Genomic DNA, 14,507 nt, shown 5'->3' on the forward strand with positions numbered 1-14,507 from the left:
TCAAACCAATGTTCCTCGCTATTCTTTCTCCCCGAAGTGCTTTATCTGCTCGCGGACAGTCTGGCCAGTGTAAAGCTGAAGCCAGCTGAACTTCCACTGAGAAATCCAATCCGGTTTTCCACAGGGAAGAATCGGAAAGTACAAAGGACTGGGTTAGCGGCTGAACTCAAAGAGCTCTTAAAATATCCCTGTTACAAAATATCTGCAGTATTACGTTGAATACTGCGCAGAGGGTATTAGAAGCTTTCTAATGCGGTGAGGTAATTGGGGGTGTTCCTTTATCATGTTGTTCTTTTGGTTTGGACACACCCACTGAACTCTTATAAGGATATATCAATTCATCAATCATCTGTTATGGGTATGGATATTTTTTATAAAAGAAAATTTCAATCTGAATTTGAATTCCAAATTCATAGTAACATTGTGAGGGAAGCAGAGGCACAAACTTTTGGACCCCAATCATTTCTATATCCATAAGGTACATGAGTGTGTGTGTGTGTGTGTGTGTGTGTGTGTACTAAACTGTACTGAATAGGGGTGTTCTAAAACCTTTATATATAAACACCCCTATTTTTAGCAGTCCAGTAGAAGTGCTGTATGGCCTTTTCTTATCTTTTCAATGACTTTATTACTGCACTTCACCTGTCAGACCTCTAATTCTTCTCTTCACTGCTGAAATGGAGACTTAGGCCCAATCCCATTTCACCACTTAGCCCTACCACTTACCCCTACCCCTTCTTTTGGAGTGTAACCCCACCCTAAGAATTGGGACATCCCTTTAAGCACCCGATACGTCATCAGGAGCACTAAAGTTCAGGAACCTAGCTGCTGCTGGTTAACTTTAGGGCTTTACTGTATGTATTCAGGGGTAGATGCTGCAGAAATTAATTACTATTGTGCATTTCTTAATTCCTCTGTGATGGAACAGGAAAGTTAGCTAGCTAGCTACTGAGACAAACTCCTAGTGGTCTGTTTTATGCTTGTTATAAAGAATTTGGCCATAAACATTGAAACTACACACTAAACTATGGTAATATAACATTTATATTTGTGGGTTTCTTACCAGTGATTCTCATACCCCTTCGTTTGAAGTTTGCATCTGAAAAGTCTCTGTTTGAAGAGTTAACAAGCCCTATCCCTTCCCCTAACCTACCCCTCCAGCAAACCAGAGGGGTAGAGCCAAGGGATGAAATGGGATTGGGCCTCAGTTCAATGTTAATTTGAGCTAAAGGCGCTGTTGTCACGTGGGTCAGCCAGACACAATTCTTCCTGTACCAGTTTTCTCCAGTTCCAAGAGTCTTCTGAATGTTTGGAATATTTACAGAGTTATCTGTTTGTGTGTCTTTTTTTCTAGTTATTAAGATAAAAGAGTGAATGTGCTGTGTGTTGTGTAAATACTGCAGTAGAGAGTGAAGTAACACAATGTTTTTGGAGACCCTACAGTTTTTTCTGAATATTTTTGCAGAATAACCTAAAATGGTACAAAATCTTACAAAAAAAGTTAACAGTAAACTGCCAGGGCTTTCAATGAAAAATCTTTGACGATTAGTAAATTTTGCATTTCTTTTGGAAATCAAGGGAGCAGAGTCTGGAGGAAGAGTGAAGAGACACACAGTTCAAACTGCTTGAGGTTTAGTGTGAAGTTTCCACAATCAGTGATGGTTTGGAGAGACATGTCATCTGCTGGTGCTGGTCCACTGTGTTTTATCAAGTCCAAAATCAGTTCAGTGTGTTCCTGGAAAATCTTACAGCACTTCATGCTTCCATCTGCTGACAACTTTTATGGAGATGCGGATTTCATTTTCCAGCAGGACTTGGCACACTGCCAAAAGTACCAATTGGCCTTAAACAATACTCTAATTTTCTGAGACACTGACTTTTAAGCCATAATCATCAATAAAAAGTACAAAAGTAATATATAAAAAGTAAGTGGTTGCTACGCTATTTCATGTGGTTGCTACAGTCGTCTTAGTGTCTGCAAGGTGGGCAGTTGCTATGATGTCTCAGGGGCTTGGGTGTAACTAGTGCATGTGCAGTATGATGGGTGCACAAAACTGTTATACCTATAAATTTCTATAGAATATATCCCTAACATTCAAAATAAATTCAAAAAAGTTACATACAAGCACTAAGCTACACAATCAGACTCTTTGAAAACTGTGGGACATTAAATCAAAATGGAAAAGAACAGAAATAAAAAAAAAACATTAGTTTCTCAGTGCTTTGATAATAATAATAATTTGGTGATTGCACCAGAAGGCACCAGAACCTGGCACAGTGAATACAGGCAGCAGCTACACTACAGGGTCAGCAGTGGAAGAAGAAGATGATGATCAGTAACAGTTACAGAAAAAAATGATATAAGGATGTAAAGAGGAGATAAATGAGGGGTAATCTACGTATTCCTCCACCATCCTGCCCCAGCTGTGCTAAATCACGCCAGGCACAGGTGTGCTATTTCTATTGTCCTTTATTGCATCACCCACAGGCTTGATTGTGACTGCTAATTCCTGGCACTGCCCGTCTGCGTGAGCCGCTTTGGTGATGTGCCATTGTGCTTAGCGCAGCTGCTTAAAAGCGATGACGAGTTACGCGGCAGGCTAAGGCACTAATTAATCAACACACCCTCCTATTTCTATTCAGCTTCATCCAAATCTGTTTGTGCAGAACACACACTCTGTTCGTCACCCTGGAGTGTGATACTTATTCAAACAAAAACAGTACCAATGCTTTGAATTAAATTACATTCACATTTGTGTTTACGTTCTTGAAAAATATGTCATATAAATGTGATAACATAGTGGTTATAGGAGGTAATATGTTTTGATTCCATACAATTGAAATACAACTGTATTTTACTGGGGGGTTTTGCGATTTATGTTGGTTTTTGCAACATAAAAAGCAATTTGTATGCAGATCTTGGACAACAAACATTCTTTAGGCTTAGTTTTCAAACAAAAAAAGTTTTATTTGGAACCCATAATATGATCAGCATGCATCATCAGATATTAAGAAAGCAATGCTGGCAGCTTTAGACATACGACAGCAGAGCTTCAGCCAGTATTTACTTACTAGAACTGTGCAGTATGTTACAGTAATCTTTGTAGATTTTATCCTCCGAATCTGCCCACCGCCATTCCCCCAACCCCATTTCCACAACCTAGGTTGCCAGGTATAGACAATGGCTTGAAAACTGTGTGATGCAGCCATGGAAACAGGCAAGCTGGCTATTTTTCTGCTGAACAGGTAATCACTAAGCTTCAGTAGGGTTCACTAACCATAGCTAGGTAATCTACCACTACCACTAGCATAGTGGACATTTTGAACAACACGCGTGAGCTTGGTGTCTGGGGAGAAGCAGGAGACTGGGGCAGAAAACTCAATCCAGTTTTTGGAAACTAAATTCCTGTAGACAGTTTACACTCACTCAAATTTATTACTGATTGTTGAAGACTTTAATAATAGATAATTAAATGTACAGTTAATAAAATAATCAAGATTAGATTGACAAAATGTAATTATATTTATATTAGTTGTGTCATTAATTTGAAAAATAGTACTCACAACAATATTCTGTGATTAATGCCGCTGCTTACTCTTTTCCTCAATTTTTGGGAGAGGCAAACAAAATGTAAAGCTTTGATGGAGGAAATGATTGCTAGCTCCATATTCCACTTTCATTCCACTTTTAATAAAGTAAATAGGAAACATGACAGCAGCTGTGTATGTGCATGTGAGAAAGAGAGAGAGCTTTAATTCATGTATTAGTATAAATATAAAGTAATCTACGTTCTGAACTCAGCAGTAGAGATGCTGTGATCACGCTAAATAAATAAATCTGCTAATACGCCAATAGGCTCCGTAAAATAAGAGGTTACAACTTACCGAGTAAGCACTGTGGATTGTCTGCTTTACGCACTCGAACCGACCAATGAGGAGCCTGTAGCGGGTCCAGATCACTATAAAGGAAGAAAGTGGACACAGGCAGTCTTAGAACAGTGAACCATCAGCGATTAGCACATCAAGTAATGCTGAATAGTATGGACCATCTAAAGAAAAATTGACAACACTGGAAAGTCTTATGAAATTAGACATTTTCAGAAGCTGTCCAATGTAAATAATGGTACAATATCCTTAATTTTTCTTCTGTTACACTCAGAGACCAAACGGATAGTTTGTTTTATAGAGCTAACTATGCCATATGAGGATGAGGCTGATTGAGCTCAGGAAAGAAACATGTTTAAATATGCAGATTTACTGGCTGAGGTAAGAAAGCGCAGGTGGCAGGCACATGTTAGACTTGTAAAGATGGGCATTAGTAGATCTGCCAACCTTGAAAGAATTTTATGAGTAAAAATCCCCTCCACCACCACGCCATCCTCCCCCCAGCAAACAGTCAAGTCCAGACCCCAAGATCCCGCCCAACCCAATCCATCCAGCAGTCCAGTCAATCCTCCATCAGGATTACATTTGAAAATTTAATTAAAATTGTGATTAAAACACTAAACTCAACATTACCATTAATTTGTTGATTTTCTTTGCATGAAACCAACCAAGTCAAGTGGGACATGCTCCAAGTAAACAAACTTGTTACCTGACTTGGACCAAAGTAAGCAACTACAAATGTAAAACTCCCCTGGGACCTTTCTTACATGCTTTGCATGGTGTTTCAATGCTCATTGCTGTCTTACACCTCACCAACAGTCTATTTTCATGCCATGCTTGGCCTGCATTGTTTAAATAGCGACAGTGCTTGTGAATATATCTACAGGGATGTACATGGTAGTCTCGAATTGAGGTGTGTTCAGGTAACTTTCTGGCATATTTAAACACAATAAACAAATGCGCCGCTGACTGAAATGAACCTAGGCAGACATCAACATTCAGTCAGTCATTGCTAACTTATCCATAGTGCATACAAACTTTTCATCAACAATAAACAGAATAAACAAGCTTGAAAAAACGGTAAGCTTTCCCTGCTAAGAAGAGTTGGACACATCTGGTAAGCTGCGCCCCCAAAATAGCAATCCGTCAGCAATCGGAAAAGTCAGAGCGCAAATGGATCGTAAAGGGAATGGCAAGTTACACACTGACTGTAATTTTCAATTCCAAATTGGGTCACTTCATTATGTGGTTTTGAAATTCGATAAAGACTGGAAAATGGACAGCAGCAGTGATTTGCCGACAGACATATCTCAAGATAACAGACCTTATAAATACTTTTAACTGATGTGTTTCTTCCAATAATATTAGTAGGCTCATGTTGTAGCCACTTAGTGTTCCTAATGAATTGGCCAAATAAGGCTACAGATCGCATAAGAGGAAAAAATAAAATAAAATGAAATAAAGAATGTGTCCTTTTCACTGAGCTGAAGAAAATTCTCAATGATAAGCTCAGCTGGAGTCTAAACTGATGCAGTCTACAGTCCGATATACTCACCTCTGAATGGCTAAAGAGCTAGCGCTGCAGTTAGCGGCTAATGCTGCTCTAGCTTTGGTGCTGGAGAAACTTCATTGAAACTGCTATATAATGCTCTGCTTCAGCGGAGTGGCTTTACTGCTATATATATACAACTTGACTGGTAGAATTCATAGATAAGGAGCATTGGATTATAAGGCGCACTGTCGATTTTTGGGAAAATTAAAGGATTTAAAGTGCACCTTATTGTGCAAAAAAATACAAATATTTAAGCCATTTACTTTCACTTTTTTGTATGTATATATTCTTACTTAAAGCAGTCTTGGTTTAATCTAGAGAAAAACTAATAGCCTTGTCCATTTCAGTTTTTAACGTGTCAAAACAGAATTGTTGTAGTTACTTTTGTAGAGTTGTTTCATCTTGGCCTATAGGAGTATTTATTTCTCATTTCATACATCTATATTTAAAGGGCACCAAATCCTCCAGAAATCCTCTATAAAAAAATAGACAAGGCAATCACGCAGTCAAGCAACAGTGCTGCCCAGCCCGTATTCAGAAATCCGAGCAACAGTGGCGAGAGAAAGCTCTGAATAGCCTGACAGCTTTCGAGAGCCGTCGACGCGAAAGCCTCAAAACAGCCCAAATGATTCGGGTGCACTGTGCCTTGAAGAGGCTGGAGAGGATGTTTAACGAGAACAGTCCTATTGTCTGCTCGAGCACCCTTCATTATTCTTCTGCCTCCTTATCTACAGGTGTGAGTATTTGTTCCTCTGCTTCAAAAAAAAAAAAAAAAAAAAGTGCTTCAGAAGTGAGAGCTCTATCATCCCATCCTGGTGTGCTGAATGCAAATGGAGGGAGGGACTTGAAGGAACAACACAAACAGTGTTAATGCGATGCAATGGCTCACTGAGCAGCATTTCATCACTAAACTAAAAAGCGTAAAATTATTCGGCGTGAATTAATTTCGGCTTCGGCGCCGTTCGGGCACCCGCGTCGAGGTGCGCGTGGTGTTCCGAACCCCCTCCGCCCCTGCAACCTGCACCCCCCTTCGCTTTACCGCACCCCGCAACCCCCTCCCCACACCTCACTCTAAAGCCATTTGGAGCTGTGAAAAATTATTATGGGTAACAGGTTCTTCGAGAGGTGACAAAAAAAATTAATTTGGCACCGACATCATCTGGGTGTTTTGCTTTTTTTGCACCTGATGCATATTCATGCATCACACACCCTGCTCCTCATTACCTCATTCATCTATTTTCTACACCCTGATTCCACACCAACCGCCCTCTCCCCCACCCCCCCAGCCGCCAATCATCTCCAGCGTTCTCAACTTCATGAAGCCACTCCGGAGTTCATTTCCGACAGCAGCTGAAAACAGCGTGAGGTAGGTACTCACGAGTAAACATCGTTGTCCACAACAATGCCCTCGGTCAGGTGGGGCCAGGTTGTTGCCAGGTGCAGCTCACTGAGGGAAGAGAGAGAGGAAAGAGCTTTGGTTATTTAAGTGCAGAAGTACGTTTCATAAAACAAACACTGTTCATCACCAGTGTGATTACTTTTTTTATATATATACTGTGTAATGCTTGTTTTTCTCTGTTAGTTTTCAACCTTTTTTAAAGGGGTTGGTGAATGCACTTTGCCAAGCTATGGAAAAAGACCCAAACTGTCATCTTCAACTAAAAAAAATTTAATCAAATGGTCAGGAACCACCAACTGGGAACAGGCACGAACTGAAAGCTGTTGGAACACCAGTTTTAACTATTGCCCAAAAAAGAAGCTCCTGCTCTAAATTCAATATGTTCTAGCTTGACTGATGTTTGCAACTAATTTACTAATTTGTAGGCTCAAAACTGTGGGGAAGATATACAGCACCAGCCAAAACTTTGGATGCACCTTCCTTTTTCTACATTGTAAATGAATACTGCATACATAAGTCATGTAGACTATGAAAGAATACATAAGAAATCACGTAGTAACTTAAAACACTAGGGAATCTAGGGTGCTGTTAACTTGTGGTTTCTGAGGCTGGTAACTTTGCAGCAGATGAGGTAACTCTTGCTCTTCCTTTCCTGGGGCAGTCCTGATGAGAGCCAGCTTCATCATCAATGTTTTTGATGGTCTTTGTGACTGCACTTGTGAATACTTTTAAGTACCGCACTGGTGCAGAAAGGAGCCATTCCCAACACAAAGTTTAGAGCATGAAAATTTTTTAAATCTCTTGGTATGCTGAAGCATTAGGAGGGGCACTGAGCCGCACACTATAATCCCCCCTCCACCAAACTTTACACTTGGCACAATGCAGACAGACAAGTACCGTTCTCCTGGTAACGGTCAAACCTAGACTCATTTGCCAGATGGAGAAGTGATTTTTCAGGTTCTTCACTCCAGAGAACACGTCTCTACTGCTCTACTGCTACTGAGTTCAGTGGTGGCATGCTCTACACCACTGCATTCAAAACTTTGCATTGCATTTGGTGATGTAAGGCTTTAATGCAGCTGCTCTTTAGTTAATCTGGAAAAGAATTAAGGGACTGCTTCAGTTTCTGAATCAGTTTCTTTGATTTTGCTATTTATAGGTATATGTTTGAGTAAAATTAACATTTTTGTTTTATTCTATAAATTATGGACAATTTTTCTCCCAAATTGCAAACAAAAATATTGCCATTTAGACCATTTATTTGCAGAAAATGAGAAATGGCTGAAATAACAAAAAAGATGCAGAGCTTTCAGACCCCAAATAATGCAAAGAAAACAAGTTAATATTCATAAAGTTTTAAGAGTTCAGAAATCAATATTTGGTGGAATAACCCTGCATCTTGGCATGTTCTCCTCCACCAGTCTTACACACTGCTTTTGGATAACTTTATGCCACTCCTGGTGCAAAATTCAAGCAGTTTAGCTTAGTTTGATGGGTTGTGATTATCCATCTTCCTCTTGATTATATTCTAGAGGTTTTTAATTTGGTAAAATCAAAGAAACTCATAATTTTTTTAAGTGGTCTCTTATTTTTTTTCCAGAGCTGTAATTTCACTGTCAGTTGGCTGTGAAATATTTAGTAGTGAGGAAATTTCACAACTGGACTTGTTGCACAGGTGCTGCATCCTATCACAGTACCACACTGGAATTCACTGAGCTCCTGAGAGTGACCCATTGTTTTAATAATATGTGTAGAAGCAGTCTGCATGACTACGTACTTGGTTTTATTATACACATATGGCATACACATATACACATATAAATGTTATCTACCTATCTGTCTTTAAACTGTTTATCTAAAAACTAAAAAACAGGAGCAGATCAGAAATCAGATGGTACTCAACATGGAAGTACCTGGAGTATGTATCCCAAAATATATTATACAATTAACAAAGAAATATCCATTGAACTATTAGAAAACTAAAATACGAATTAATTAGCACTAAAGACCAATACCATGTGTCCATTCGTTCAGATTTAAACCAATCATCCTGCTTTTAATGCAATACAATTACTGCTAAAGATTTTTTTTACCATGCAAGCGCAGCACAGAAGTTTCTGAAAATCAATATATTAATAAGCCATGTCTCAAAGTACGGCCCACGCACCTTATTGGATCCTCGCAGGCGCCGAATGGAAGTTTGCCGAACTCTACGCCGCCCACTTCCCCAGCAAGCAGGGCGTCGAAGTCTGCAATAAGAAGACAACATGTCTGAAAGTGTAATTTTAGACCTTATTACAGGAGGATATGGCCTCGCCTCGCCCTCCAATCCCCAGCATTAAGGCATTAAGATATAAATGGAAGAATATCATTAGGCTGAACAAACATTTTCTAGTGCAGTTTTAATACACAGGTAAACATCCGCGCTGTGATGAATCCACTGAGTAAACAGAATCTTAAGGCGCTCCGATCCTCGTGGAGAGCTGATACGACTCCATGGCAACAATGAAAGCTTCTGAAGTGCATCAAATAAAATTACAGCCTTGCTGTCGGCAAGAGCACACCTAGTAAAAAGAGAAAAATCATGCTGTAGCAGCAAAGACATTGCTTCACACTCTTTCCACATCTGCTTCACCATGTTTCGGTAGGTCTGGCTAACCAAACGATGGCGGCAATGTGTGCTAAATATATATATATATTTATTTATTTATTTTTATAAAATGACACAGCCAGCTCTGGTGATTACACCACTACCCCTTCTCAGTTACACAAAATCATGTGACACTTTCACTCTTGAACACTGTGTACTTACAATTTACACTAAACTATTTAAACTTTTATATATTATATAACTTCCAGACTATGAAGGAACACATAAGGAATCATGTATTAAACTTAGCAAAATTGTTAGACAAAGCAAAATACTCATTTTGAAGCAGTTGAGTGCATCTTATCTGGGGTGCTATTAACTTACGGTTTCTGAGGCTGGAAACTCTAACGCTATTCTCTCTTGCTATTCCTTTCCTGAAGTGGTCCTGATGAGAGCCAGTTTCACCATAATGTTTCTGATGGTCTTTGCGACTATACTTGAGGATACTTTTAAAGTTCTTGAGATTTTCTCGGAACGACTGACCTTAATTTCTTATACGTTTTTTTTTTTTCTTTACTTAGTTAAGTAGTTTTTGCCATTATATGGATTAGAACATTACTCTAATAGGACTATTCACTGTATACCTGTATACACTGTATACAACTCTACCTCTTCACAACTTTACAACTGATGCTCTTAAACACAAAGCAAGAAGGCAAGAAATTTGTGTAATCAACTCTGGACAGTATTATATTGTACATTTAATTATATACTATATTTAATATATTTTTTATTTCATCTTATTTATTTATTTCATTGTCCAATCAAGCAGTCCTCAAAGCATTTTTACGATGGATGGATGGATGGATGGATTTTTTTTAGTTTAGGAAATTGGGTTCTGTACATTCTTCAAACCAACCCCCCTCCTGTGTTTCTTTACAGTTAACACGTTTTACAGTAGTTATTCCGTGATATTTAAAGTGGTGTGGCGATGTGGTTAAAAATGACATTTTTGAAGTAAAGCAATGGTTTGTTCAGCAGTTAATTGTTGTAAAAGACCCTGAGGGAAACGTTCTCTGCAGTTTTTTTTTTCTGAGAGTGGATATTTCCCTCCATCAATTCATTAGTATTTATATTTTGTTCTTCTCCCTAATTTTAGTATCTAGGTCAGGTTTGTAACCTAGCTTTATGTAATTAACGTTAGCTAACTAGTTAACTAGGTTAGCCAACTCAAGTTAGCTAAGTTAAGTAACTTTTTTGGTGAAAATGAGGGCGAAACGCAAAGAGTAATTGAGGAGGAGGGCGGGGTTTGGGCAGTCACGCTGCCCGCCTCCCACCTCTGCCGTGCCAGTTCTGGCTCCAATTTGCCTCTACCGTGCAAGCGCATGCAAGATGGGAGCTTCCATTTTTGCCATATTTTGGCTTCAAAACGCTGTAATGAGAGTGAATGGGGACTATCCTGTCCATACTTATTTACAGTCTATGATCCAGATGGAGTAAATCTTATTGTGGTTGGATGAGAAGTATAAACATATACCATTTCAACACCCTATTGGAAATGTCCCAACAAAGCTTTTTTAATATATTTACAATGTTCTAAAATGCATTCATTTCAAATGGGCAAATACAGTATGTAGCTGAAACAGGAAGCCTAATGCATCCCAGATTTTTCAACTATTTATAATTTTAATATAACATTATAGTCATTTGTACTTAATGGCATTTTTTCTTATATTATTTTTACTTTCACACTGTAAGTATTATTGAAATCAGTGCTTTTGCACTTTTACTTGACAAAAAACTTTTGAGTTAATACTTTAACTCACCCTAGTATCTATACTTCTACCTGACTACTAATGTGAATACTTTTGAAACTTTTAAAAAAAATTGGAAAATTTACAAAGTGGTCCAAATCCGATTTTCTCACAAAATCAAATATATATTTTGTATATCATTTTTTAATGTATTTTTTTGTTTTGTATCCCCGTTTATACTTCACTTTTAAACTTTTGGTTTTCCTTCAGTGCTGCAGCCACTGTTTCAAATTAAATATGATTGGAACAGTCAATAAAACCTTCAGTCACCACTTTCATCCATTTCCCTGTGTTTCTTTTGTTCATCATATATATATATATTTTTTTTTTATATTCTGATCTTTCTTTTTTCTGAAATCGGAATAGTAAGTGTCCTATCTTACACCTTGCGCACTTTGGCTCATTGCTATATTACACCCGCCAATTTCACCTGCACCGTTTAAATAGCAACAGTGTCTGAATTTATCTACAGCGTCTGGAAATAAGGTGTTCACAGGTAAATTTCTGGTATATTGCTATCTTGGCAACTCATAAAACCTTGCTTGTTCCACACAAGGACAAAACCAACTTTTACATCAACAGTATTAAGAATACAAAATGAAATAACATTTTAAATGACCTTCACTGCCTCAGAAGCACTGCACCATTAAAATAGCAATCCGCCAAAGCCAGAAACAGGTTCTTAAAGGGAAAGGCAAGGTTTATTTCACGTTACGGCCAAAACACAGCCACGATTAAGCCCTTAAAAAGCCTTGACCCATATATCCAAAACCCTCTGCCTCTGCAGTAAAATAATTTATTTACATACTGAAAACTTTGAGGGGTTTGGAAAGTCCTACATTCTCTATTCTACTTAATCATTTCAGATTAGTAACAGGAATCAATCCCAAATCTTGCATGTATGAAAATAGACATAAAAACTAGACAACTGCAATGAAACGAAAGGTTTGGGGGACATGAAATGTTTGATATGTACTGAAGAAAATATTGAAGCGCCAATATTCTGGTTTTAATTCATTATATTTTGACAATTGCAGATTTCAATTTTGTTAAACATTTTACAATTTCATTTAAGATTTTCAATGTTTCTTATCAAACATGAAATCTTTCAGTATAATGTTTAAATAGAAATCTTCAAGATATAGGCATGTGATAACAGGCAAAAAAGTGACAAAAATGTTGGCCTGTTAGGGGGTTAATTTAGAAAATTTAGTACATGCACATTTTTAGCCACGCAATGCGCACCCTTTGCTTATAAGTCTTCTTTTAGAGTAGAATTTATGGTTATACCACAAAATACACTATATTTCTGAAGAACAGTAGCATCGGCAGGTGTCTACAAGCATGTGAACATATAGTATACTACACAAAAGGACTCCAATATCTCATATGACCTTTAAAACACATCATACAATATAAAGCACATTGGTATTTTAGGAGTTACACAGCCATAACGTGAACAATAAGGCTTTTAGTAAGATATGCAGGAATCTAAGGTGCAGGAACTAAGACCAGGATGGGAAAGAAAAGCTGTAATATTTGACGTAATGGAATTACTTACTTACAGAAAATCTAAAAAGCTCTTAGGCCTCCTACCTGCAAGCCCATGCGCCTTCCACAGCGGCACTCCAGGCCTCAAGGATCTCTCCGCTGTTCTAAAAGCAAGCCTAAGAGCTCGGCACTTAGCATCGCCGAAGGCAGGGTCAGCCGTAAAGCGCCGAACGTCCGGGAGAGACACACACACACGAGTGTGTTGTATGAGCGGGCGTTCTCTTAAACCTTCCTTGAGGCCACTGGCTAATGCTCCAAATGCCTTCTTCGTGAGTTCACGCCTACTATGAGCAGCTGCGCTCTGAAGTTAGGTAATCGATGGTCAGCTAGAGAGAGCTTTTAGCTTTATGGTTCTGTCTTACTGTAGGTTTTAGAGATTCACGCTTTAAACATCAACATGTGTTTTGCATTTATGATGGGAAAGAGATGGAACAAACTCGTTCCAGTATATAATGCCCTCCAAAAGTATTGGAACATGGAGGCTGATAACATTGTTTTTGCTGTAGACTTAAAATATTTGGGCTTGACATTAAAAGATCAACATTTCAGTTTTTATTTCCAGGTATTTATATCTGGATCTGATACACTGGTCAAAAGATAGCACCTTCTGTCTCAACCCACCCATTTTTCCTGTGAGCAAAAGTACTGGAACATGCGACCATCAGTTGTTTTTTGTTGCCTAGGTGCATCATGATACATTGATTATTCAAACAATAAATAGCGCTGAATGTCTACACTGGCCACGGCCAGTACAACCTTTGTCCTGAAGAAGAAAGTCATCACTGGTGTACTAAACAACAGATTTTGAACAGGTAGATCAAGTAAAATCACAGCAGTTCATTTTGATCCAATTCTTTTGCTCACAAGAAAAATAGGTAAGTTCAGACAGAAGGAGTTATCTTCTAAACAAATCTTTTGTCTCATATTCATCTGTTTTTATTTCAACCTTCTGGGTATTTTGATTTTTCTAAAGCGTATCCAGTCCTGGAAATGGCTATTTCTGAATTCCATGACTTTTCCAGGTTTTTCTTGACTGCACAAACCCTGCCACTAGGAACCAACTAACCAGACCAGCAACCAACTAAACAGACCAAATGTATAAAAGGTATAAGTAAAAACACATGAACCTTGGTTTGAACTGTGGTCTGAGAAATGAGATCATCAGTCAGTCAGCGGAATTTCCTTTTCTTGTCTCATCCACTAGGAAGTCCATCAAAAAGTTAAAATATCTACATGATCAATCTACAAGATATAATAACTCTTACCAGGAGGCTGCTGAGGCCAGGAGTACTGCTGCCAGTCCTGGAGGATGTAGGTGAATCGGATGGCGATGTTGATGGGTGGCAGCGGCGTCAGTGGGCAGCCCTGTAAATTACAAACGGAAAAGAAGATGAAGGTACAAGATAACATAAAGACGAGAGAAATGAGAAAATGCAGTAGAGAAGAAAAGGTTTAGGGGAGGAGCAGAGAGGATATTGAAACAGTTACTAATATTAGATTATTTTTTTATTATTTATTGATTATTTTAGTTGTTTCAACATTGCTAATTATCTTCTATTAACTTCTGCAGCAAAAACAAAAAAATATTCTACTGCTTTTTGTCTTGGCTCAGACATATTTCCATTGCGTTTATATTCGTGTTTAAGGAACAATCAGTAATAAATGTGAGAAACTGAAAAGGCCACACCAGTCCCATGTCCAAACACTGGCTAGAGT

General features: G+C 38.4%; 1 protein-coding gene across 2 annotated transcripts in view; it reads right to left on the reverse strand.

Moving 5' to 3' along the window:
* rab3gap1 (RAB3 GTPase activating protein subunit 1) overlaps positions 1-14,507 on the reverse strand; it is a 105,340-nt gene that overhangs the window by 69,705 nt on the left and 21,128 nt on the right. For both annotated transcript variants that reach the window (XM_049484802.1, XM_049484803.1), the window contains exons 8-11: positions 14,057-14,156; positions 9,004-9,085; positions 6,816-6,884; positions 3,886-3,959 (exon numbers count right to left, since the gene is read on the reverse strand). In XM_049484802.1, coding sequence (XP_049340759.1) covers positions 3,886-3,959; positions 6,816-6,884; positions 9,004-9,085; positions 14,057-14,156 — 325 coding nt within the window. The remainder of the gene's footprint in view (positions 1-3,885; positions 3,960-6,815; positions 6,885-9,003; positions 9,086-14,056; positions 14,157-14,507) is intronic.

This window comes from Astyanax mexicanus, chromosome 11, assembly GCF_023375975.1.
Source record: "Astyanax mexicanus isolate ESR-SI-001 chromosome 11, AstMex3_surface, whole genome shotgun sequence".
In the NCBI taxonomy this organism is placed as follows: domain Eukaryota; kingdom Metazoa; phylum Chordata; class Actinopteri; order Characiformes; family Acestrorhamphidae; genus Astyanax; species Astyanax mexicanus.